Source organism: Clytia hemisphaerica, unplaced genomic scaffold (genome assembly GCF_902728285.1).
Source record: "Clytia hemisphaerica strain Z4C2 unplaced genomic scaffold, Clytia hemisphaerica genome assembly, whole genome shotgun sequence".
Classification (NCBI taxonomy): Eukaryota; Metazoa; Cnidaria; class Hydrozoa; order Leptothecata; family Clytiidae; genus Clytia; species Clytia hemisphaerica.
Window position 1 is genome coordinate 615,776 of NW_027103726.1, and position 23,342 is coordinate 639,117.

The 23,342-nt window shown below is 35.2% G+C and overlaps 3 protein-coding genes across 4 annotated transcripts in view; 1 reads left to right on the top strand and 2 right to left on the bottom strand.

Annotated features, from left to right (window-relative positions):
* Window positions 1-15,624, bottom strand: part of LOC136804668 (tubulin-specific chaperone D-like) — a 57,879-nt gene extending 42,255 nt beyond the window's left edge. Inside the window, exons 1-18 of one of the 2 annotated variants that reach the window (XM_067061274.1) lie at window positions 15,534-15,624; window positions 12,668-12,808; window positions 11,926-11,976; window positions 11,617-11,714; window positions 11,204-11,305; window positions 10,849-10,983; window positions 10,421-10,476; window positions 10,140-10,222; window positions 9,508-9,557; window positions 9,179-9,224; window positions 8,751-8,839; window positions 8,421-8,464; window positions 7,677-7,761; window positions 7,348-7,383; window positions 7,055-7,091; window positions 6,365-6,425; window positions 4,975-5,049; window positions 4,425-4,519 (exon numbers count right to left, since the gene is read on the bottom strand). In XM_067061274.1, coding sequence (XP_066917375.1) covers window positions 4,425-4,519; window positions 4,975-5,049; window positions 6,365-6,425; window positions 7,055-7,091; window positions 7,348-7,383; window positions 7,677-7,761; window positions 8,421-8,464; window positions 8,751-8,839; window positions 9,179-9,224; window positions 9,508-9,557; window positions 10,140-10,222; window positions 10,421-10,476; window positions 10,849-10,983; window positions 11,204-11,305; window positions 11,617-11,714; window positions 11,926-11,976; window positions 12,668-12,800 — 1,276 coding nt within the window. In that variant the 5' untranslated portion in view covers window positions 12,801-12,808; window positions 15,534-15,624. Of the gene's footprint in view, window positions 1-4,424; window positions 4,520-4,974; window positions 5,050-6,364; window positions 6,426-7,054; window positions 7,092-7,347; window positions 7,384-7,676; window positions 7,762-8,420; window positions 8,465-8,750; window positions 8,840-9,178; window positions 9,225-9,507; window positions 9,558-10,139; window positions 10,223-10,420; window positions 10,477-10,848; window positions 10,984-11,203; window positions 11,306-11,616; window positions 11,715-11,925; window positions 11,977-12,667; window positions 12,809-13,570; window positions 13,642-15,533 lie in introns of those variants that run through there. The other variant, XM_067061275.1, reaches the window with a different exon arrangement.
* On the top strand, window positions 2,587-3,927 carry LOC136804670 (ficolin-2-like). Its single transcript, XM_067061278.1, has 2 exons — window positions 2,587-2,699; window positions 3,318-3,927. The coding sequence occupies exons 1-2, from the start codon at window positions 2,660-2,662 to the stop codon at window positions 3,839-3,841; spliced, it is 564 nt and encodes a 187-aa protein (XP_066917379.1). The 5' UTR covers window positions 2,587-2,659; the 3' UTR covers window positions 3,842-3,927.
* Window positions 15,625-17,293: 1,669 nt separating the features above from the next.
* Window positions 17,294-23,273, bottom strand: LOC136804674 (HUWE1-associated protein modifying stress responses-like). The gene is made up of 3 exons (XM_067061283.1): window positions 22,904-23,273; window positions 19,596-19,703; window positions 17,294-18,305 (listed from the first exon to the last, which is right to left on the bottom strand). Exons 1-3 carry the CDS (start codon window positions 23,100-23,102, stop codon window positions 17,944-17,946), a joined length of 669 nt encoding a protein of 222 aa, XP_066917384.1. The 5' UTR covers window positions 23,103-23,273; the 3' UTR covers window positions 17,294-17,943.
* Window positions 23,274-23,342: the final 69 nt, after the last annotated feature.

Sequence of the window (23,342 nt, forward strand, 5' to 3'; positions counted from 1 at the left end):
GGGAAGTCTCAATCACCAAAGATGGCTGATCTACCCGAAGATCGGTTACAAGATGCACCACCATTCACCTACGTCGGACTGGACCTTTTTGGTCCTTTCCTCATCAAAGAACGACGAAGCGAGCTCAAACGTTATGGTATTATCTACACGTGCCTAAATTCACGAGCTTGCCATCTAGAGAGTGTTAATTCTATGGACACTGATTCGTTCATCATGTGTCTACGACGTTTCATTGCAAGAAGAGGACCAGTACGACTGGTCAGATGTGACAACGGCTCAAATTTTGTTGGAGCTCGAAACGAACTCGTCAAAGCGATCAATGAATTGGACGATCAAGCAATCAAGATTTATCTGATGGAAAAAAATGCAGACTTTGTTTCCTGGAAGTTCAATCCACCATACGCAAGCAACTTTGGAGGCGTATGGGAAAGACTAATACGCTCTACACGTGCAATCTTAGATTCATTATTGACCACTCATGGTCATTCGTTAAATGATGAATCCTTTCGAACATTATTAGTTGAAATAGAGGCTGTCTTGAATTCAAGACCATTAACTGTTGAATGCCTCAGTGATGTAGAGAGCCCAACACCTTTAACACCAAATCATCTATTGACAATGAAATCTAGCATTGTCATGCCACCACCAGGACGTTTCGAGAAAGCAGACCTGTATTCAAGAAGGCGATGGAGGCGAGTTCAGCATATTTGTAACGAGTTCTGGTCACGGTGGAGAAAGGAGTATGTACAACACCTTCAAATACGTCACAAATGGAACGACACTAAACGTAATCTACAAGCTGGAGATATAGTTCTCGTTAAAAGACGACGCTAAGCGAAATGAATGGAAAATGGCTTTAGTCGATACGGTTCGACATAGTGATGATGGAGTCGTCAGAACTGTTGAAATTAAACAAGGCCAATCTAAATATACTCGGCCTGTTAATAAACTTGTTTTAATATTGGAAAGTGATTCCAAAAATTGAACTGATTTTCGGTTATGGAATTGAATTCCCCACCAAGGAGCCAAACAAAGGATGAAATATTTTAATATATTCAAAAATTAGTTTGAAAACAATTTGCTTGTTAGTAATAGGAAGATTTATTCAAACCAAAAACATTTTTTGCTTGTTAGTAATAGAAAATTTATTTAAAAAAAAAAATTATTTATTGTAGGATTTTTCAAGATGTTTTGAGGATCAGGCACATCTTGAGGGGAGCCATGTAGCGGCTGAGGCACACAGTGTCTGTTTTATGGTTCTCTTCAGGATGTTTGGGGTTTTTTCCCCATTTTTAGGTTTTTTCAGTTTTTTTCTGTGTTTTTCTGTTTGGTCAGTGTTTCCCTTGTTTCCAGTCCTTTTTGGTTTGCAGTGTCTTTTGTGTGTCTTTTCAGTATCTAAGCCATTATTTATTAAGTCTAATACATTTAGTAACATTTATTTATATATTTTGACTTTGTTCTGTTAATTATCAATGTTAAATGTTGGTCTGTAAATTACACGTTTTTGTTGTGATGTGTCATGTTGTCAAAATGGTAGCTTTTTCAATTGTCATGTTTTGGAGGTGTGTCAATGTTGTCATAGTGATGTCATGTTATGTTATTGTATTATTGTATTGTTATATGTTAACTCATGCATACTAATTGTCTATCATCTTGTGAATGTACTGTTATGTATAAAAGTATTGTGGATTCACTTGTCACTTTGTGTATATGTTTGTCTAGTGGTGTGCTGGTTGACCTAGATGGCTTCCTAGCCTTTTTCACTGTGTCCTTAGTAAGTGTCTTTCTATGTTACATGTTCTCTTGTATTCATCTCTTGTTGTATTGTATGCTTGTCTACACTGTATTATTGTACCTTTGTACAGAGGCTTTTGCATGTCTTGTATGTTTAGTTAATACAGACCTTAGAACTTGTGAATTTTGTTAAGAATAAAGTTGTAACTTAGTTTTTGTGCTATTTTGTTTTAGCCGTACAATATATGTTTATTGACGAGTACAATCCCTAATGTCAGTTCCTGTGTGGCATTAACACTCTGATAAAGCTTCAGACAGACACAAACCAGAAGCTGACTCAAACCAACCAAAGACTGGCCGAATCTAACCAGAAGTTAACGCAACAATTGGCAACAATTAAACAAGAGCTGAATCAAAATTTGACAAGAGATCATTTGGAATTAAACAACACATTAACTCATTCTAATCAAGTGTTGAAACAGAGGCTTTTCAAAGCGAACAAAACACTGAGTCAGAGGTTAACCCAGACGGAGGTAGCATTGAACCAGAAACTGTCCCAAACCAGTCAAACATTGAATCAGAAGCTCGCACAGACCGACAAAACGCTGACTCAGAATCTAGCTCAAACCAGTCAAACACTGAACCAAAAGTTAACCCAAACATCCCAAGAAGTGCAGTCCTTGAGAACCAAAGATGAAACACTGAACGGGTACTGCACAACCAAACAAAGCGTATGCGGATCATGTTACTGCGTCGAAGATTTCAACATCCCGGAAAAATATTTTTGTGATTGTCGAGCAAAGCCAACGAGAAGAGATTGTAAGGAACATTACACACAAAGCCAACGAGAAGAGATTGTAAGGAACATTACACACACGGTGAACGAACCAATGGACTGTATCGAATCAGTTTGAATACATATGGAATGGTTGTTACGGTGTATTGTGATCAAAAGACGGACGGAGGTTTGTGAATCTTCTTTGCGAATTTTGATTTTTTTCTTTTCAGATTGACTTTTTTTCATGTTTTTATTAACGTGGTGTTTAGACCGTGGATAGAGACAATGAGATGCAAGGTTTTTTGCAGATCTTAGTAATTTTTGACCTTTTTAAGGATTCCATAAAGCTAATTGGGTGCACTTTCTGCTAAAATGGCTAAGGTGTTAAATTTACAAGGCAGGATTTAGAGAGTTGAAATTATACTCGGTAAATAATTTTCTGAGTCATTCTGTCCAAAATTCCCAAAGCGCATTATATCCACTGACCATTATATATCCCTGAACCAAGTTACTCAATCCCGGCCAACCAAAAATTTTGATCGGAGTTTTCTTAAAATTGGTACCCTAATGGCGGCACTACTCAATAGCAGTGAAAATGCATCAAGAGCGCTAGATCTACTTTTCCTCGAATACTTTTGATGATAGCGCCGTGAGATTTCTAACATAGCAATTGCTTCTTCTCGGGTACCAATTCCAAAAAAACTCCGATCAAAGATGGCGGATATAGCTTGGTCCAGGGATATATAAAGGTCAGTGATTATATCCTTATAACGATTAGTTCTCTCCCTTATTCTTAATTATCAAGGTGGTTGGACGTTAATTCAGAGACGTGTTGACGGATCAATCAACTTCTTCAGCAACTGGTTGACGTACAAACAAGGCTTCGGACAGTTCCAACATGAGCATTGGTTGGGTAACGACAATCTACATCTCCTTACCGCACAAGCTGTTTTGACCGGCTCTGAAGTCAGATTCGAATTGCAACGAAAGGACTTCAACTATCGTCATTACGCCAAATATTCGAGTTTTCACGTCGATGGAGAATCGAATGCCTATCAACTGCATATCACTGGATATTCTGGCAACCTTGGAGATGCAATGGCTGTTCACAATGGAATGAAATGGACCACCTCGGATCGGGAAAATGATACCTGGGGTGGTGGCAATTGTGCTTATGATCGCCAGGGTCCGTGGTGGTATGAATCGTGTGCAGACAGTACTTTGAACGGAGTTTACGATAATTTCAAGCGCTACGCTCCTCAAAAAGGTTTTGCATGGAAAGATAACTATCGTTTACAATATTCCGAGATCAAAGTAAGACGTAAATGAATCAAGAAAAGGGTATAGAGTAAAGATTTATGGTGTTTTGTAAGGTTTTAATTTTGGTGAAATTCTTAACATTAAATATTTCGAGGTTTATTGGATATTATTTGTATAGAATTTGATATTTTTGGTTTGCGTTTTAATAAGTTTTATTTTATTCTCTTATTGAATTTAATATTGCATCTTGTTGCTTTTCCTTTCCTAAATAGTACCACGAAAGAAACCTTCATAAATCCTACAAGCACAATAAACGAAGGAAACAGGTGGTGTATTGGACGAGTTCAAGTGTGCTAAAAGTTTTGAAAAGCTTTTAAAAACTCAAATTATCTTATTAAGGCTAATTCACAGTCGCAAAGCGAAATGGGTAATCAGGACCACTCCGCGCTAATGACGACTTATTATTGGTTTAAATTTTTGAGAAATTTTGAAGATTTTAGCGTCTAACCAACGGGAAACCGTTATCGGGGCACAATCAGTCCTGATTACCCATGATCCATTTCGACTGTGAAATGGCCTATACAAAACTGATCAAGATTTTAATTTTAAAATATCCTCTGTTAAAAGGGAATGCCCAAAGCTTAAAACAAACCTTCAGGCAAATGTTTTGGCAACAATAATCCTCTTCGTCCAAGTTCAGCCAGGGCTAAACAACCACCATGCCACGCACAATCTTGCTCTCGGTAACTAATGATGAAAAATGGAGAAAACAGTTAAATGATTAGGAAAACAACGAAGCTATTTTTTTGCGACCTATTAAATCAAACGAAAGCAAGATTCTTTGATTTACTCAAACGAAAGCAAGATTCTTTGATTTACTCTTGAGGTTCGTTCATTCCTTATTTCAAGCCGCTCTTGTAGGTGGTTTTAGACCAAGTCGAACTTATCAGAAGAAGACATTTGTAATTGTAATTCCATTGTCTTTTAACGAGCGTTGTACTCCTTCGTATCTTGCCGACGTACTTGCTCTATTGTCTTAAATCTGCCAGTGTCTCTGATAAGAATCACTTACATAGAAGTAAGAGGTTAGACTTGTCTTTTTAGCTGAGGCTCTGGAACCGCTTGAGACTAACAAGCCACAATTTCCATACAAAACCTTTTCCTCTGCATTCAGTGTCTGGAAGAAAACTAGTTCTACTTACAAGAAACAAGAATGCATAGCTTCCACAACTTCATCAGCTAATTCAAGAGGTAAACGTCCTGTGATTCGCCCAATCCTGATTGGAAATAATGTATTTTAAATTTTTCATAAGTCATCATTTGATTATACAAGGGCTAACAACTTCCATTAAAGCTATTTTAATTAGCACGGAAAAAGAAGTAATTATCTTCATTCTCTTTCAAATTTCACCAAATGGGCTTTTCCAGAAAAGAAAATTTACCCCCACTGTTGAGGATGTTGATTTTTCGAAGTATCGAACCCCCTGGATATCCTTCTTTATTAGTAAAAACCCCTGAATATCCACTCTTAAAAATATGCTCATGTGGGAACCATATTTTATATGATCCTGGTGATATTTCTTTTTTGTGCATAGCTAGGCTACCATCTTGTTATCATTTACTTTCACTTTCACTTTCCCCATAACGATGACTCATAAGTGTATTTTGCAGAACAGAGTTTGGGTCACGGAGTCAGAGTCATCATTCCCTTCTGTGTTTTGCCCTATGTCATTTTGTCTCTTTTGCCTTGTTTACCTATGTTTTGAGGGACTGGGCCTGAGTTTGACCCTAAATCCCAGATTCCCAACACAGATCTGTAAAGCCCGAAGGGCTAGATTTGCGGCTTTTATCGAAAAGTGAAGCCTAGGTTTGGAAGGATTTCCTACCAAAGTCACGTGACTAAAATATGCAATTTCACCGGTTTGAGAGATGTGAAAAAGCGTTTGCCGCCTACTTTTTTTGATCTCGCGCTCCGAAAACAATTAAAATGCTAGATCCTATCCATCGGCACGAAATTTAAAAAGTCAAATTTTCGCTTCACTTTTTTTTGCTGGAGAAAGCTTAAAGTTGCCTATCTAGCCCTTCGGGCTTTACAGATATCTGTGATTCCCAATAAGAGCATGGGAAATTGAGTAGTTCTGTCACTCTATTCTCATCATGATGCTGCAGAAGAGATGTATTTACATGTGATATGACTGTTTCCTATTTACTGACTTTTGTCCCAGTACCATTCACCATTCTTCAGTGATTTTGGGTCACTACACTCAAACCCCTGGAAATCCTCTCTTATAAAGATGCTTACCCCTGGATATCGTATTTTTTACTTGAAAAGACACTTAACCCCCTGGATAGCCGCCCCCTTGTAGATATTCAACCCCCTGATATCCACTTTTGAACAAAAATCGTTAACCCCCTTGATATCCGATATCCTCAACAGACTATTTCTGGAAAAGCCCAATGAAAATCTTGATAATCTTTGTTGCAAATAAAACTCCCCCTCCCCTTCATAGGATTTCTATTTCTTCTCAAATAAAAAAAACAGTAAATTTAGCCAAAAAGCGTTTAGCGTTTATAACTGGATTTCATATTTACCCCTTAGCAGCAGACCAACGGACAATTGTATCCGTATCTTCCAAGGCCACCAATAGAATTCCTGAAAAAAAGAAGTACAGGGGAGTTGGCTATTTTGAAAACTTAGGCAAGAGAAAATCCAATCGTACGAAGATTCTTTAATTAAAAAATCTTTAGGGACTCCAGATCATATATATCTTATATAAAACACTGGAAAGAGCTACTTTGTCTTTCTCAAAACACATCAATTTAAGCAAACGTAATGTACCATCTTTGTTGATGAGTAGCCCACAGCAGTAGACCACAATTCGGTATCGGTAATTTGTTTGATCAAAGCAAATAACTGACATGGTGAGAAGCGAGGAGAGATATTGATATTGATTGATCATATTGGCAAGGCCGAACTGTGGTCTACTCAGCAAATATGGTACATTACTTTTTTTCAGTTAGGGACAGATTAGCTCTATATCTAGTGTTTTATGTAAATCAAACATAAAAATCCAAGATTGTGTGGATAAAAAAAAATCAAAACATAAAACAAACGATTCAAACGATATTTCGATCATTACAGATCTTTACCAAGTTTTCTTTAGCGTTTCATGTCATCTGGAGCTCAGATATCTGAGCTCCAGATCTGGTTACTAGATAAGCTGAAGAAGAGCTTAATCCTGAAATGAATCCAAGTAGTAGTAACATCAAATAAATAGGTACCTATAACAGTTTCAACCTCCTCTGGGATATCAAAATCCTGAAAAGAAGGATATAAAAGGTTCTGATGAAAGGTCATAGAACTCTGTATTCTCTACTCAGATATTCTTACAATAAGCTCCCCACAGCACAATATTTCTTATAGGTTTTCAACAAATGACATTCGTCTTGGAATGTTTAAGGAAAAGATAATTGTTGCTCCCTATCTTTTCCAGCCCTGCTTACTTTGAACCCGAGAGTACACTACAATTGAAGTTTTAAAATTATTTTTTGATAAATCGGAAAGCTTTTAATACCTCAGATTCTGGGTCTTGGTTTGACTCATCCGTATTCTAAGTGAAACACAATAATAAAAATGATCACAAATATCTTAAATAAATGCAATTTATTGCTTATAATTGCTAAAACTCCATATTTTTACTGTTTGTCTCCAACAAACTTCCTTTGGATCCTTCAAAAGTGACAAAATGTCCAAGTAAAAACCCAGGGTTGCTAATAGCTTAAAGATTATGATTTTTAGGTCCAACAAGAAGCAATTTCGGGTCGCACGATGTCCGATGTCCCATCATTATTTTTAGCCCTGCACAGTGTACTTAGAATGATGAAAAAGGAAAATCAAACTAACATTAATAAGGTCTTGCTTGTTAGATTCTTTGTTAGTAGCAGATGCTGTCAAATTTTCTGTCAGTGAACGAGTTCCTCGAGAGTATCTAAATGACAAAGTTTTACGCAAAATGTTGAATATAGTAAGAAATTTCAGGCAATATGTAACATGGAGTTAAACAACAATGACAATAATCAACTAATACAAACAATGCACAAACAGTGTTTTTTATAAGAACAACCTATATTAAAACAAAACTTGAGAACCAGTAAGAACATTTTAAGGCTTTGCCAACTTTGAAACACCCTATTCTTTAGGGAAATGAACAAAAACACTCAATAAATAGTAAACATTGTAAGAGCATTTTACGATTAAAACTCAGAAAGTTTATAAAATCCAAAGGCTTTAAAAGGTTTTGGACGTTCTTGAAAAAGAAAACGACACAGCATAGACATCATGCTTGAGTATCCATTTTCACGGCTAGTTGATTAGACAGGTGGGTTGTTACACACTTCTGAGCCAGTTCTGACCCTCTGTCTAGATCAACTAACACTGTTTGGGGGTCTTATGAGCGTTGATTTAGGCGCCTTAACCGAGCATTTGGTTAATCCCACATCGCTGGTTCTGCTTACCAAAAATGGCCGTCTTAGAGCTCTCTCATTCCTTACCCAACTTCAACTAAGTCAGGCTTGTAACCCATTGAAAGTCTCAAACATTTGTTGTCAAAAATTGGAGAAAAAGACGAATGAAGAATGTTTCAATTACCTCCATGAAGTAACTCTTGGCTTTAGAAATATAAGACCAACTCTCTGAAAAGATAAAATAGAACATGAAATGAGTTACAGTTGTGATAAGAATTAAAAAATGATGTTTTTATTGTTTCAAAGTGCATTTTGAATAGATCGAGTTTATTAAGTCAAAAAGAGAACACAATTTTCGAAATACTGTATTTAGGTAATATTGTGGTGAATGTTGGCTAATGATTTGGACTTTTTCAATACCAAAGGGACCAGAATTTCCATAGTAATAAGCACTCCCAAACAATACCAAAAAACAAAACTCAAAGCAATAATGTAAAAAAACCTGAATAGATACCTGTACAACTTTGATTGATATCTTACGGACAAGGGTATTTTGTACTTCATTGATTTTACACTCCTCTATGGTGTCCAGTACTAATGGTGCTGTTCCAAAGAAAAATAAACCATTATGAATAAAAAGGTACATTTTATCCTAATAGTGCTGTTCCAACAGAAAATAAATTATTGTGAGTATGAAAAGGTACTGATTCAAGACTGAGCGTAATAATTATTTGCCAATTTGTAAATGAATGCTGGAGAGCACAAATGAAATAAAAATAGTCGATTGATAGAGCAGTACTGTGGTCCAAACTCTTTAGAGGTTTGTTTTGAGTAAATAATGATCACTTGGTTGTTACGAATTGTTTGTTACACGTTTGTTTGTCTTATAGTTTTTTAATTCAAACCAATACTACTACTAAAACATGACATGAAAAGGCCTACCAAAATCAAGTAACTCATCTCTTCTTCCATGCTTGAAAATCAAAGCCTAGAACAAAAATTATATGAATTAAAGTATATACTGCAGTATCACAAGAGAGTTGACAGAAAGGACATCCTTGTCTCTGTGCCCTGAAACTATTCACTCAATTAAAGTAAATATTTTAATCAAAATTTGAGTGGAGTTTGTTTTGCAGCACGGTTTTACTTGCTGTCAGCCTAGCAAAAGGTTTCCAAACAAATATAAAACCATATAACTGATACCGAATTATAAAGAGACAAAAAAGAAAACAGAGGGAAAGACATTATACAAAGAAAGACATTGTACTCACAAGGGTGGTCAGTGCTCCAGTGATAGCATTCACTCCAGTCATGGTAGTAACTAAAAGAAGAAAAGTCAAGTTTCGTTTTTTGAGTAAAAATTTATACAATACTGTTCTTTATCATTTGAATCGAACAAAAATTTAACAAAGTTATTTCATAGGATGATACGGCTCTATTATTTTGGCTTTTTTGTCACAGACAGAAAATAAACAGTGCTCAGTACTCAGCCTTTGTTCCTGAAGTTAAAGTTAAAAGAAAGTGTCTACAAAGCCTGGCATAGGGTCCTCCAGGGTTCAGGTACCCCCAATCATTTTGGTATTCCAAAACTTTTAGAATACTAAGTAGCCCCACAACTTTGAGTTACCTCCTTTTTATGAAGTCTTCTGAATGAAATGGTTCGGTTCAAATTTGGAAAAATGGGTTAGTCAAGGAGAATACTTCATACCAAAACAACAGCCCTGCCCCCACTAGTGAAAATGCAGGTACCCTCAAACATATCAGGTACACTCTAAATTTAAAAATACTTCCAGGTACCAGGCTTTTTAACCCTTTTTTTAGGTACCCCCAAATTTCTGGGGGGGGGGTTAGACCCTATGGGCTGGGCCTCAACATATAAGCAAAATCATAATGAATTGCAAACCATTTGAAAACTTCAAACATTCCAATGACCAATTAATGAAATCTCCAATCTTTGATCCTTTCAAGTCTGGTCTTGTTAAAAATCTATGGTTGAGTTAAAAAAGAAAACTAAAAATCAAAATTTTCAATTTTTTATTGTTATTTCCTTTTTCCATATTCAACACTCTATTCTTAAAATTACCCTAGCAAAAAAAGTCTTGCTTCAAAATGAGGCTATGAATTATAAATAATTCAAAAGTTAATCAAAAGTTGTAAGGTATATAAAGTATGACAATCATTTACCTGGATAACAAATATGCAGCAGCATCTCTTGACTTGTCTGAGACACCAAGAAAAGCCTTAAAAATTAAAGAAAGTAAAAGAAAATTGTGAGTATGTTATAAAACAGTTAAAATCACTAAGCATTTTCATATGTATAATTTAAGCCTTGAATTATAACAGTGATACTTACTCTCGGGTACCTAATAGCCAGGGGGTCGGAAAAAATCTCAAAACTTTAATAAGCGGGGGGGGGGGTTGAAATAAAAATGTCCTGGGTGAAAAGGAGGCTAATACAGCAGAATTGGGACTAAAGAGGGAACTTTCAAAAACATTTTCGAAAAATTAATTAGCGGGGGGGACAGCTGTTAGGTACCAGAGAGTAAGGCAATAAATGATATAAGAGATCTTCTTTCTCTTTCAATATCAAAATAAAAAACAACAAGTCATACTTTAGCAGTGTTGATGACCCTGTTCACAATCAGCTGATTCTCATCTTTTATCTTTCCATCCAATCGAGACATATCAAAAGGTATCATACATACAATAGCTAACCAAAGAAGTAGAATGTACCGCGTCTCCCATGACTAAGATAAAAATAATACAATGTTATTGTTTTGATGCTGGAAGTTCCAAAAGATTAAACTTGGAAAGTGGATTAAAGATCATGTGTAAAAAAGCCCGAAAAACGAAAAAAACAAAGAAATTTCCTTTTCACACAAAAAAGGATAAAACAGAGAAAAAACATTATTCACAATTAACAAAAGTAGTTAATTGGTAAAGAATTTAAACACATAACCTTGTTACCTCAAAGTCAGTTATAGACTGGTCAGATAACATTTTCATAATGACCTCCAGGTCTGCAACCTCATGTGAAAATAATCGCATCACTGATTTGTAACCTCGTACCTAAGAGTCATAAATGGAGTCCATCTAGCAATCTTTCAAAATATAACACCCAGTTACTAAACAAAGATCAGTCAAATATTCTTATCCATATTCAAAACAAATATTTCCAAACAAACTTTGACAATAGAATTTTTTTTCAATAAGACAACATGTTGAATAATTTAAATTAATCAAACATTAAAACAATAACATGTTATGCATAGTCTAGTAAAAGTAAAACTAAATATTTTCTGTCAATGTGTTTACACTTTAAATCCTTAAGAAAAGGTCTATAATACGAAAAGGTTCAACATGGAATTTGAAGATTATACCTTGGAAATGAAATAAAGGTATTTAAAAGACTGATGAAAAGCAGATTTTGGTGTTTCTTTGTCTTTAACAATGCTCAACAATCTTGAGACATATCCCTCTGAAAGACGAAGTTTTTAAATTGACAAAACTATAACATCATCTGGCATCATTACCAAAAACGAGGAAAGCGATCTATATAAAGATTTGTACACCTTAACTCTTTTTCAGTGTAATTTGTTGACAGCTGAAATACATTTTATAGGTAATAGAAGTTAGCAAATTATGCATTTATAAACTATTTTATACGATAGGAAAAGAGGGAAACTCACCAAGAAAGGGGTCCAGAAGATGTGGTTGTTCTTGATACTCATTCAAACAAACTAAAAATGTAAAGAAAATGGACTTTCAGTGCATTTTGATTTTTTTATGGCTATGGGTTATCTGATACTGGGAATCGTCTGAATTTAAGCCTATAAATTATAGTTCCATTTGAGATGAAAGGTTTTTGTAAACTAATACTTAATTTTGGTATAATAAAGGATGAAACACTCTCCATAAATAAACATTTCTAACCTTGAAGTTCAAAATAAAGAAACGTAAACATTCGATGTAAACGAATATTTCAATCTCAAGATTAGAAAGATTGTGTTTCATCCTTTATTTTATCAAATTGTCTGGTACCACTGGTTGTGGTAGAGGTCTTAAGCTATTGAAAAAAGATTTTATAATCGGCAGATGTGATTCTTAATGCTAATCTCCATAAGAATTAGTACCAGGCAAAAGAACAGAAGAACAGTTGGAAAACAGTTAAAGGTTTTATTTTTCTCGTTTCATATCAGACACATATTTCATATCAGGACAGTGTCTCCCTATTGTTATATTATGGTGATATAAGTATCAAAATGTTTTTCTTTTCCTCTTTCTGACCAATCTTGCTCCACAGCCGTGTCAATTCAATGTGAAAAAGCTTGTGAATTGAAATTGATGAGTAGGCAAACGCTATCACTCTTATTTAAAAACAAAACAGTTAAACTTAAGACATCCACAAAAACACTAAAGTAAAAATATCACCTTTAAATTTTTCGAGGTCAGCTTCAAGTGCGATAACATTAGAAGAGTGTTTGACAGTTGAATCAATGATGTTTGTAACCACTTCATCTCCTGTGAAACTATTCAATACTTGGGTGTGTATATTTTCTTCCATCTTGTTAGCTAGAAAATAGTGACCATCAAGCTGTTAACAAAGTTCTTGAAGACCTTCCTTCTGAGGTAATACTGATAGGTAACCTAAAGATCTTCAAATCATCCCACTATTTCGATTTCACCAAAGGTCAAAATGAATATTTTACAAGTTTGCAAAAAAATGCAATATAGAATACTAATAATCTTTTGATCAAACTAGCAATACAACTTTTCTATTTTCCAAATTTAAAAAAAGGTGACACTTTATCATAAAGCTACAAAGGTGTTGCAGTGTTTTTCGCGCATGTTTGAATCTCTGCCAATCAAATTGTGTCACACATTCGAAAAACATTTGCATTGTTTCATGAAAACAAAAAGAATTTGCGTCAGTTTGTGGGTGGCTTATAAAAAGAACACATCAACTTTTCAAAAGAAAAAATAAAACTCAACCTTGTTTGTGATTTTATAATTCTTTTTTTGCAAACACTTGGAAAAGATGTAAAGAGAAAGTTCTAAAATTACTTTCCATGTTATAATTTGATTGTGAAAGGTAAGGATTTGAAATGCTTTGCTTCAGTTTTCACTTTAAACATTTCCCTTCACACTTTGGTTTCCAAAGGATTGTATTTATTATTATTAACTAGATTTTCATCAATTTGATCACATTTGTCTGTGCCTCTGTTAAAAAATAGGAATTTTTCAAACATTTTGTTTTGTTTTGACTCTTTTTCTATACAGCCAAAATTGTTGCTGCTAATTTGAATTAAACTTGTCCGATAATTCAATCTCTACCTTTCAATCTTCAATCCTTTTTTTTTTTATCATTGGAAAAATATTTCAATACAATCATCTTTGTGAGTTAACGTCAATTTTTACAAGCTGGATTTTTTTGGGGGTTTGAGGAGTAACAAATCTTTTAGCCAAGCTAGTGTAAAGAAAAAATATTACAACCAATAGATCTTTACACATCGTTGGATTCTGAGAGGGGTACCAAATTACAAAACAAATATTTCTTATATACGTTAAATACACCTAGAAAATTGTCTTTTCTAATGATATAGTAGGAAAAAGGTGTGTTTGTAAAATAACTTAAAATTTTATGTCATAACTGAAAAGGAAAACATAAGATACAAACCTCCAAAATGTGATCGGCTTTTTTGGCGGCAGGGTTGCTAGTAACGGCTTGTCACTGTGCCGGGTGCATACTCGGCACCTTGGGCCCTGCAGGGTTGCTAGTAACGGCTCAAATTTCAGTCAGGTTTAAAAAAGGGGTACTTAATTACCCATATTATAATAACATTACCCCCGTCTTTTGCCAGTTTGGTATAAAATGTTATGAATTGCGATGGCTCAAGGGATAGAGCGCTGGCTTTCGATTCTGAAGGTCTTTCTTTGATGGTGGTTCGAATCCCACTCGGTGCGAAAATCAGACTGGTCGAAATTGATGGACAAATGATTGACAGGTAGTATGAAAACTCAGTCAGAAATGAGAAACTAAGTCTCAGAAACTCAGAAAAGAGAAAGACAGGAGCAGAGATAAGGATCACATTTTGGAGGTTTGTATTTTACGTTTTCCAACTTATTCCAACTTTTACAACAATTTAGCATTTCAAGGGTTTCAAGGGTATAAATCTAGCATTTCAAGGGTCCCCAAAATAATATTGACTTTTCAAGGGTGTTTCAAAAGGGTTTCAAGGAATTCAAGGGTGATGACTTCATACAAAAACAACAGCCCCCGCCCCCACTAATTAAAATGCAGGTACCCCCAAACATATCAGGTACCCCCTCTAAATTTAAGAATACTTCCAGGTACCTGTGACTTTTTTGACACTTTTTTTAGGTACCCCCAAATCTCTGGGGGGGGGGTGGATCCTATGTAGATAGGCCACGGGTGCCAAAAAGAAGGGCCGTTTGAAATGCTGCAGCCTCATTGGCGGAAATTTGATAAACAGCAGCTGCGAAGGAGCGCTGCGAAGCAATCAGCGAGAATCAGTAAAGAGACCACTTTCGTTTTTGTTGCAGATTTCCATATAAACTTCTCTCAGGGATTTCTTGTCAATGTACCTGTACACAATTGTGTTGTGTCAACTTGTCAGCATTGTATTGTTGTAAAGGAAAAGATAAAAGAGGTAAGACTAGCCTAGTTTTTAATCCTATGCTATCCTGATATAGGAGTTTAAGTTTAGACCTGTCCGTCTGCTGGTGGTGTGATTTAAAAGTGGAATAGCCCAATTAATGATGGCAAACATGAAACCTGATTTGGTCCAGACCCCCGCGCTCGATAGGATCGATCATCGGAACGGCTCGATGACGGATCGATATGTGATCGATGGATTACTTATCGATCCGGATAGGAGATCGATAGAGGATCGATACTCAAGATTTTTTTAAGCTTATGATTAGTTATCGATCTATCATCGATCTTTTATCGATCTTATCGCATAATCGATTACGAATCGATTAACGATCAATGACGAATCGATTAACGATCGATGACGAATCGATTAACGATCGATGACGAATCGATATACTCGATTGAAATAATAGCTCGATAATGGATCAACGAAGGATCGATACTCAAGACTTTTTAATGGCTGAATCTTCCATCGATCTCCTATCCGGATCGATAAGTAATCCATCGATCACATATCGATCCGTCATCGAGCCGCTCCGATGATCGATCCTATCGAGCGCGGGGGTCTGGTTTGGTTGAAACGTACAATAGTAATGGTGATATTTAAAATCTCAAACTTACCGCAAAAGGACAGGATATGCTGAGTTTCCCTTTTACTGTTTTACTTGATGGGAATTCCTACTTGATGGAGTGTGATTTTTCAAGGACGCATGATTTTGTCAGTTGAGCATAATTATTAGGTTAGCGTACGTCTTCCCATCAAGGGACGTCCTTTTATTAAGAAGAGAAATTGCCTGAAAAGTTTTACAACATTTTTAAACGGCTCTCGACTCAAAGGCGTCTCTCATTTATAACAGCTCACGAACTTATGTTTATGCGAAAACGAAAGTGACTTTCGAAGAACTGATCACTGGCACTTAAAGGTAAAAGTCATGGCCTAACGGGTCCCATCCCTGGATTGTTTTAGCGAGCCGTTCGCAGGCTTTCCATGGAATGAAGACTAGAGCTAGAGGTCCTTATTTTTTAAATTTCTAAATTTTTAATCTTTTCAGTCTTTTGTCGTTCTGGTCTTTCATTTCAGTTTTCTTTCTATTAAAACCCACTTTTCGTTTTTTTTCCTTACTCCTAGGTGCCAAATAAACCCGGGATAAACCCCCATCCATTTGTTAATTTTTGGATTTTTTTTCGGCTATGATAAATCATTGAATAAAAGAAACACCCCAGGGATTCGCCCAAGGAACAAGAACAAGCGTGCAAAATTTCAGCCGACAATTCGACCATTTTTGTAGACTTCCAGCCTACCCCAAAGTTTCGAGGTGACAGATAGGACAAGCTGATCGAATTCGAAAAAAAAAACAATCAAAAATTCGAATCTTTGTCTGGTTTATCCTAGGCTACGGTCATATCTCCTGCGCTCCGAACGTAAAACTTCACAAAACAAACTCAAGCTCAAGTGGAGCAAAGGAGATATGACGTAGCCTAGTTTCTCCGCGAACAAAACATTTTCATAGGAACAACGTTTCAAATAAGGTTTTTTATGAAATGTAAGATCCTAATTTTTTTGGGTGTTTTTCGCGTTTTTTCACCTTTGCTGACTCCTGTGACAAGCTTTTTTATAGTCCGAAATTTTTATTATGTACACCGTCTACGTATGGCTTTTACCGAAATACCGTTGTTTTTTATAAGAATTACCTCATCCCGGATGAAAAATCAGGTGTTTTACCGTCACCGTGGCTCTTGCAAAATACGTTTCCCGAACACTTTTTATCGTTTTTACCGCTTCCCGGCCCTAAATTAGGCCTTATCCCGAATACCGCCAGACCGTACGCCCCCCATAGAAATTCCTGTACAAATTACAGATCGCTTGTCCATCTAACGTCGTGAAATTTACGACGTTTACTATTTTGCGAAATTATAGAAACAATTTTGGTAGGATGAAATTCATGATATGCACCACTGCAATGACTTCACGAAATTATGCAACTTTTCTGTTTTTGTTGGGTAGAAAATTTCAGAAGACTCTCCAGTTGTGCATATCCAGGCATATCATGAATAAGGAATCTTCAAAGGAATCGCCTTAAAAAGTACAGTATTGCTTAATACACTCTTCTCGAGATGCATAAATTTATTGTTGTCCTCGTTTTCAAACAGATTTCATTGCTATAAAATCATACATTTAAACCAATTCAAATTCCCAAAAGGCAAACATTAATTTTAAAACAAAAGTACTTGAAATTCAAAATGTCTCATGAGGTGTAAACAACACAATTATCACTGTGAATATGTAAATTTATAGCAATGAAATCTGTTTGAAAATGAGGACAACAATCTGAAAAAAAAATGATCAAAGAAACGGATTGACATGAATTATCGAGTTCAAATTGGTTTTTAGAGTACATTTCTTACGATAATAACTAAAAAACATAAACATGAAAAAATTGTCTTGAAAAAATATTCACACAAATTATTCTATCGTCCGAAAAAAATTCAAGTAGGAATACTTTATATATAGAATTTCAAATCATCAAAAACACAGTTCTACTGTTTACAGTATGGCCAATTTCTCATCATGATTTTCTTCATTTTACACCAATAACATTTTCAAAAAGGTACAGATCAAACCTCTCATTATAACGTCTTTAAATCATTCTCGCTATCATCCATCCAGCAATCAAAACCATTTTACAATGACGTATCCACGACTGTAAACACGTCCCTACGGTTTAATCTACACTAAAAAAGTCAAGGTTTACTTGTCATTACTTTTGAAATTCCCACCCTTTTGAGCTTAATTTCATGGCACATAATTTGAAATAAGCACATCTTTCAAAATTGTTCGAAATGAATCGTAACTTCCCGACACATGGATAAAATATAGAATTTAGTTGATTTTGTTAGCATTCAAACCTCTCGAAAATGTATAATTCAATGTCAAAAACACTGTAAATTCTCAAAAGGTGTCAGGGTGACAAGAACCGACAGCATTTGAAGGATGTAACTCTGGGGCATCATTGACCTAAGTAAACACATCCTAAGTAAACCGTCCTCGCTTGTGAGGTGAATCAAGCATGTTGATATCACTGTGGCGTTTACGACCTCCTTCTTGGGGCGCAAATGGGTTACGCCCTTCAACGAAAGAGGCAAAATCAAAGTCTTTATTTTCACCAAAGTTCAATAATTCACTATCCATTGGTTTCGGGGAAAGCGATATACCATTACCGGTTCGTGACTCGCGCTTCCGTGGTGGCGACCGCCCAGATAAATGTAACAAAATGTCTTCTCTGCGAACATGTTTCCGCTTCTTTTTAGTCCAATTTGTAATTTCTTTATTTCTCCGTTGTATTCCTGCGTGATAACCGAGTTCAATTCCAGCTCTCAGTGCATCACTTCCATCTGAAATTAAAAGGAGAATGTCTGAAGAAGATACAAGAAACTGAATGTACAAAAAGGCATCATCGAGAGGGCATGCCTTTAGGAATATTGTAATAAATTTGGGGAATCTCTGCCTTAAACCGCATTTTGCTCTTTTTGGGATATTAAGATTAGAAATACTTTGAGTAGAATTATTTTGGCATGTATCAGATTTGGGGAGTTTCAAACTAAAAACTCATTTTGAATTTATCCAAACTTAATCCAAAACTAAACTAATCCAATTTTCAAATTCAAATACCACAAAAAGTTTAAGTTTCAAGCCATTTTGTCAAAAAATAATGCATAAAAATAAGACAATATGTCGAGAATATCAACAAATTTCAAACATCAGCTAGAGAATTAGGGCGAATTTTTATTTGATAAGATTTAAAGCCCGAAAATTATGTCTAAAAAGTGGTCTAGAAAAAGTGAATAACATTATAATGACCATAAAAAAATGTATCCAAACTTTATTATCACTAATAAGAAGATAGGATGACATTTTGTGTAGTAGCTTGATGAGTAATTACGTACAAGAAGTGGAGCTATACTATTCTCATAATAAAATCAAGATGACATTTCCTGTGTGCATGTATAATGTATTACACACTCATTATTTTTAATTAATTAAATAAACAGGCCCATTATGGACAAAAAAGGTATTTGGTGCTTTAGAAAATTACTTGGTTGAAAAATAATTTTGTTGCCAAGCAATTACAGAAATAGAGAGACAAACCATTAATCAGATGATTTTGTAATGATGTCAGATATTTCAGTTTATAAACATTAATATTTCTGCTATTAAAAACAACTAAGCATCGGATTTCACTTATACAAAATTATCGAAAGTATGGCTAGACCCTGACAAAAATAATTAATTTATAGGGAATTTTAATCGACATCTGAATAACTGAATGTACCTCCTATTTTTAAGGAAAGAGAATATCTGGGAAGACACTTCAACAGATAGCCAATCGAAATAAAAGAATTGCAGAATCCATTTGACAAGTTGACAATTGGAATTTTAACAGCAAAAAGAGACTATCATTCTGTCCTATCATAGAAATGAACCCTATAAATCTATCATCTATATATTTCATACTAAAAGGTCCTAGGACCCATAACCCCTGTTTATCCGTACATTTTTTTTGTTTAAAAAAATGAAATATGAATAAATAAATAAAATGTTTAAGAGCAATAAAATAATTTTAATTAACGCTTAGTAACGAGGACTATGGGCTATGAAAATGAGCTACGATAACGTTAACCCACCTTTGAAAAGATGTGTGACTTTATTTGCAGCCCCTTGAAATGGTAACCACCGATCATGATTATTTTTTCTGTATAAACATCGCTCACAGCAGTCACATGTTGCACGTTCTGAAAAATAAAATGGAAAAATATATTCAAGAGCTTTACAGAGACTTTACATCTTTTATTGTTAAATCAGGTTAAATACAAAATTACTGTTTTGTTCAAAACAACATGTAGCAAAACGAGGAAATCAAGGAGACAAACATATGGAGATTTGGGGGAAACACCCAGTTGGAGATCTTTAAGAAATTTACTGAACCAACTGAACTTTCCCTCTGTCATTCAAAGTGATTGATTGAAGCAGACTTGCTCAGTATACTTCCTAAAGTCTTATAAATACAGCCATTAAGGCATGGGGACACAAGAAGTTTTTTTCGCATTGGTGCAATGCAACATGCTCCATCCCACCAACCTGAAACGTTTTCTTGTGTCTCAACCCTATTTTTCTTTCTAGAAATAAAAGTGAAATCTCATTTTTGTCCCATGGACGAAATCAGCGTGTCTTCTGGGTATTTCTCTCACTTTTTGTCCCATGAAACAAAAAAAGAAACCTTGGGACATTGGATACATTTTTGTTCAATTCATTGTTCAATTCAAATATTTATTTGTCATATATTCTCATTTTCAGTTTGAACATCACTTCATATGTTACAAATACTGTCGTCTGAATCGTTGACCCCCCCCCTCATCCGTTTTGGGTAGTCTCATCATTCATTTGAATTCAAATCTTCTGATCATCAGCTAACAGACACACACTTTTTTCTTGTGTTGGCGAGATAGAGCATGTTGCATCGCACCAACGCGAAAAATTGCGTTGTCCCAAACCTTCTACAGTGGAGCAAGCTCAGGTGAGCTAGGAACTTAGACCATGTTCAGACGTTACGGTTCCGTTCCGTTCCGTTCCGTTCCGAAATTCGAAACGTCAAAAAAGAAGACGTTAAAAAGCAAAACAGATTGAAACGGTTTCGCTCCGCTTTTTTCATCCAAACAGAACTGCTCTGTTTTCTTGCTCGGGATGTTCCGAAAACAATATGAACACACTTGATCCGTAACGAAAAACATACTGGAACGAAACGGAACAGTAACGTGTGAACATGGTCTTATACAAAGGTTTCTAGTTACTCATATGCATACGGATATTTTCAATTGAGAACAGAAATTTCTCGATAAAATATTGTACATTCTATGAGAAATCTGAATTTCAAGACTATCAGTTTTACCTTTATAGAAAATCATCAACTAAACATTAAAAAAGTTGACAAAATTCACTTTTTTGACTGTTTGAAAAATAAAAAAACAGTGAAAAGTCTTGTTTTGAAGTTTGAATTCTGTTATTTTATTACAAGACCCTCTGGTCCTGATCATTGAACACTCTTCTGATGGACTTCTCTTCCTAATTTTAATTACTTTTTCAAAAGAAATTAAATCAAACATTTAGACGAATAGTAGGAATTTGAGAGAATTTTGAATTGAATATAAGTTTCTATAAAATTGTTATCCAGAAATCTTATATTGGAACAGCTGGTGCCACTGGTAAAATGTTTTCATTTTACGGTATGAAATCCCCAAAATTTACCCAAAATCAAGTTGGCAAGATTTCACGCAAAATCATCAATACAAATATAAAAAATATAATACACCTTTCCCATAATTCAAGCTTCTCCAAAATGACCTGGAAGACCGTGCACTCCATCGTTGCGTATAAAATTTATTGGGAGGTAATTTGAACACATTTTTGCCTGCAAGAGGTTAGGGAAAGAGTTTTTTTTCAATTTTCAGGGTGGTATAATATCATGTATAGAAAGAACATTTTAAAATTTCAGGGGGTTTTTAATTGGCTAAAAAACAGCTCCCCTAAGGGAACACAGGCAAAAACAGCTATTTGTTTACCTCCAGAGACCAAGCATTACAGATGATTTACAGTTTGGTTTACCCCCAAACACATTTTTATATACGTAACGGTGGAGCACACATTTTTTTCTGGGAAATTTGAAGGTGTGTTCGTTCCTGTAACTAAATGAAAATTGGAAAAAGCTGGTTTTTGACAGTTTCTGATCCCACAGCGATCTTTAATTGGATTGAAATAATATCCAATTTTGCTTGTGAAGAAAAATTAAAGATCTTTAAAGATAGTATTTTTTCTTTATCCGATACAGAGCAATAAAACTAACTACTCCTTCCTAATCAAGAATTATTCTGTTTCCGATTTTGAGGTATCTTGCATGGGATATGGCGAGATTTTGAGGGATCTAAAATCAAACATTTCCCAAATTTTCCAATTTTAAGCAACCTTGATTGTAAATTTTTTTTGCGTTCAAATTGTACACATAAACAGTCGGGTGTTTAAGATATAAACTGCAATTATTGCTCTTTTCTGCAATTATTGCCATAAAAAGGCAATTTTTTCAACGATGAAATGCTGAATCAGCAAAATGTGTTGTCCTTTTTAAAGGGCAAAGATGTCAGTGGTGTTTGAAAATAGTAAAATTGCACTGAGAAAAAGGTTTTTCGGATTTTTAAAAGTGATTTTTCAATTTTTCGTTGCTCAATACACTGCCAACAAAGACCAGTTGAAAACAAAACTAAATGAGGCACAGTGGGCCTACTTATCGCAAGGGTGTCAAATACCACGTGTTCAATAATAAAGTCAATTTTTATTTGCAAAAAAGGCATTTTGTTTACTTTTTTATTTTTCTGCTGATTCAGCATTTCATTGTTAAAAAATTGCCGTTTTCGGCAATAATTTCCGAAAAGAGCAATAATTGCAGTTTTTCTCTTAAACAACTGACTGATAAAGGTTTTATTGAGCCAGAAAATGGGGTCCCTTAAAGTTAAGGAAACTGAACAGCACTTACAGTGTTACAAACATTAATTAAGGATTTCCCTGATTTTTAAACATTACTCTGAAAATCGCAGTGGGCCATTCCAGAAAATCCCAGTGTCCCAAAGCACTATTTTTTGGTAATTAAGCTATGCAATTCATATCTTTGGATTTTTAAAAAGCTTGGCTATTCTGCATAGTAGTCAATTTATTTTATATTTGAAAATACAGGGTTTGATGTAAATTAGGTTGACTTGCCCATTCAGCCTGTACAAATGTATGGGACGTACGGGTTGTAAATAAAGTTGACTCGCCCATACAGCCCGTACAAACATAATACGGGCAGTACGGGCAGTGTAGGCATCACAGAGGGTTCCAAATCCATTCATTCTTTCAGAAAGCTGAAATTCACTCAAAAAATATAAACAATATGTTTTCTTCTTGCCTTTATGTAGCTGTGCAAGTGACGATGCAGCACTTTGAAATGTGTACCATAGCCGCTCAATGGCAGCTTCTTTCTGATCCTGTAGTCTTTCCATCAAATTTTCCTCACTTTCTATATTTTGAATACATTCACGCTCTAGTGGATTGAATAATGCCAAAGCATCGAAATAATCATCCTGCTTGCTGTCTCTATCATCCATTTAACTAGCTACCTGATAACGAAGTATTCAGTGAGAATAAATGCTCTGGGTCAAAGTCAAAAACTCATCCACAAAATTTACAATGATTTTTCTGGTTTTTCGTTCGTTTCGTTTCGCTCTGTTTTGAACCGTTCTTGTAGTCCGGAGCGTTGCATTGTGGGTTTATAAACTCCCAACATCCTTTACGGAATACACCGAAATTAAAATACCAAGAAAAGAAATGCGCATGCGCACCCGCTT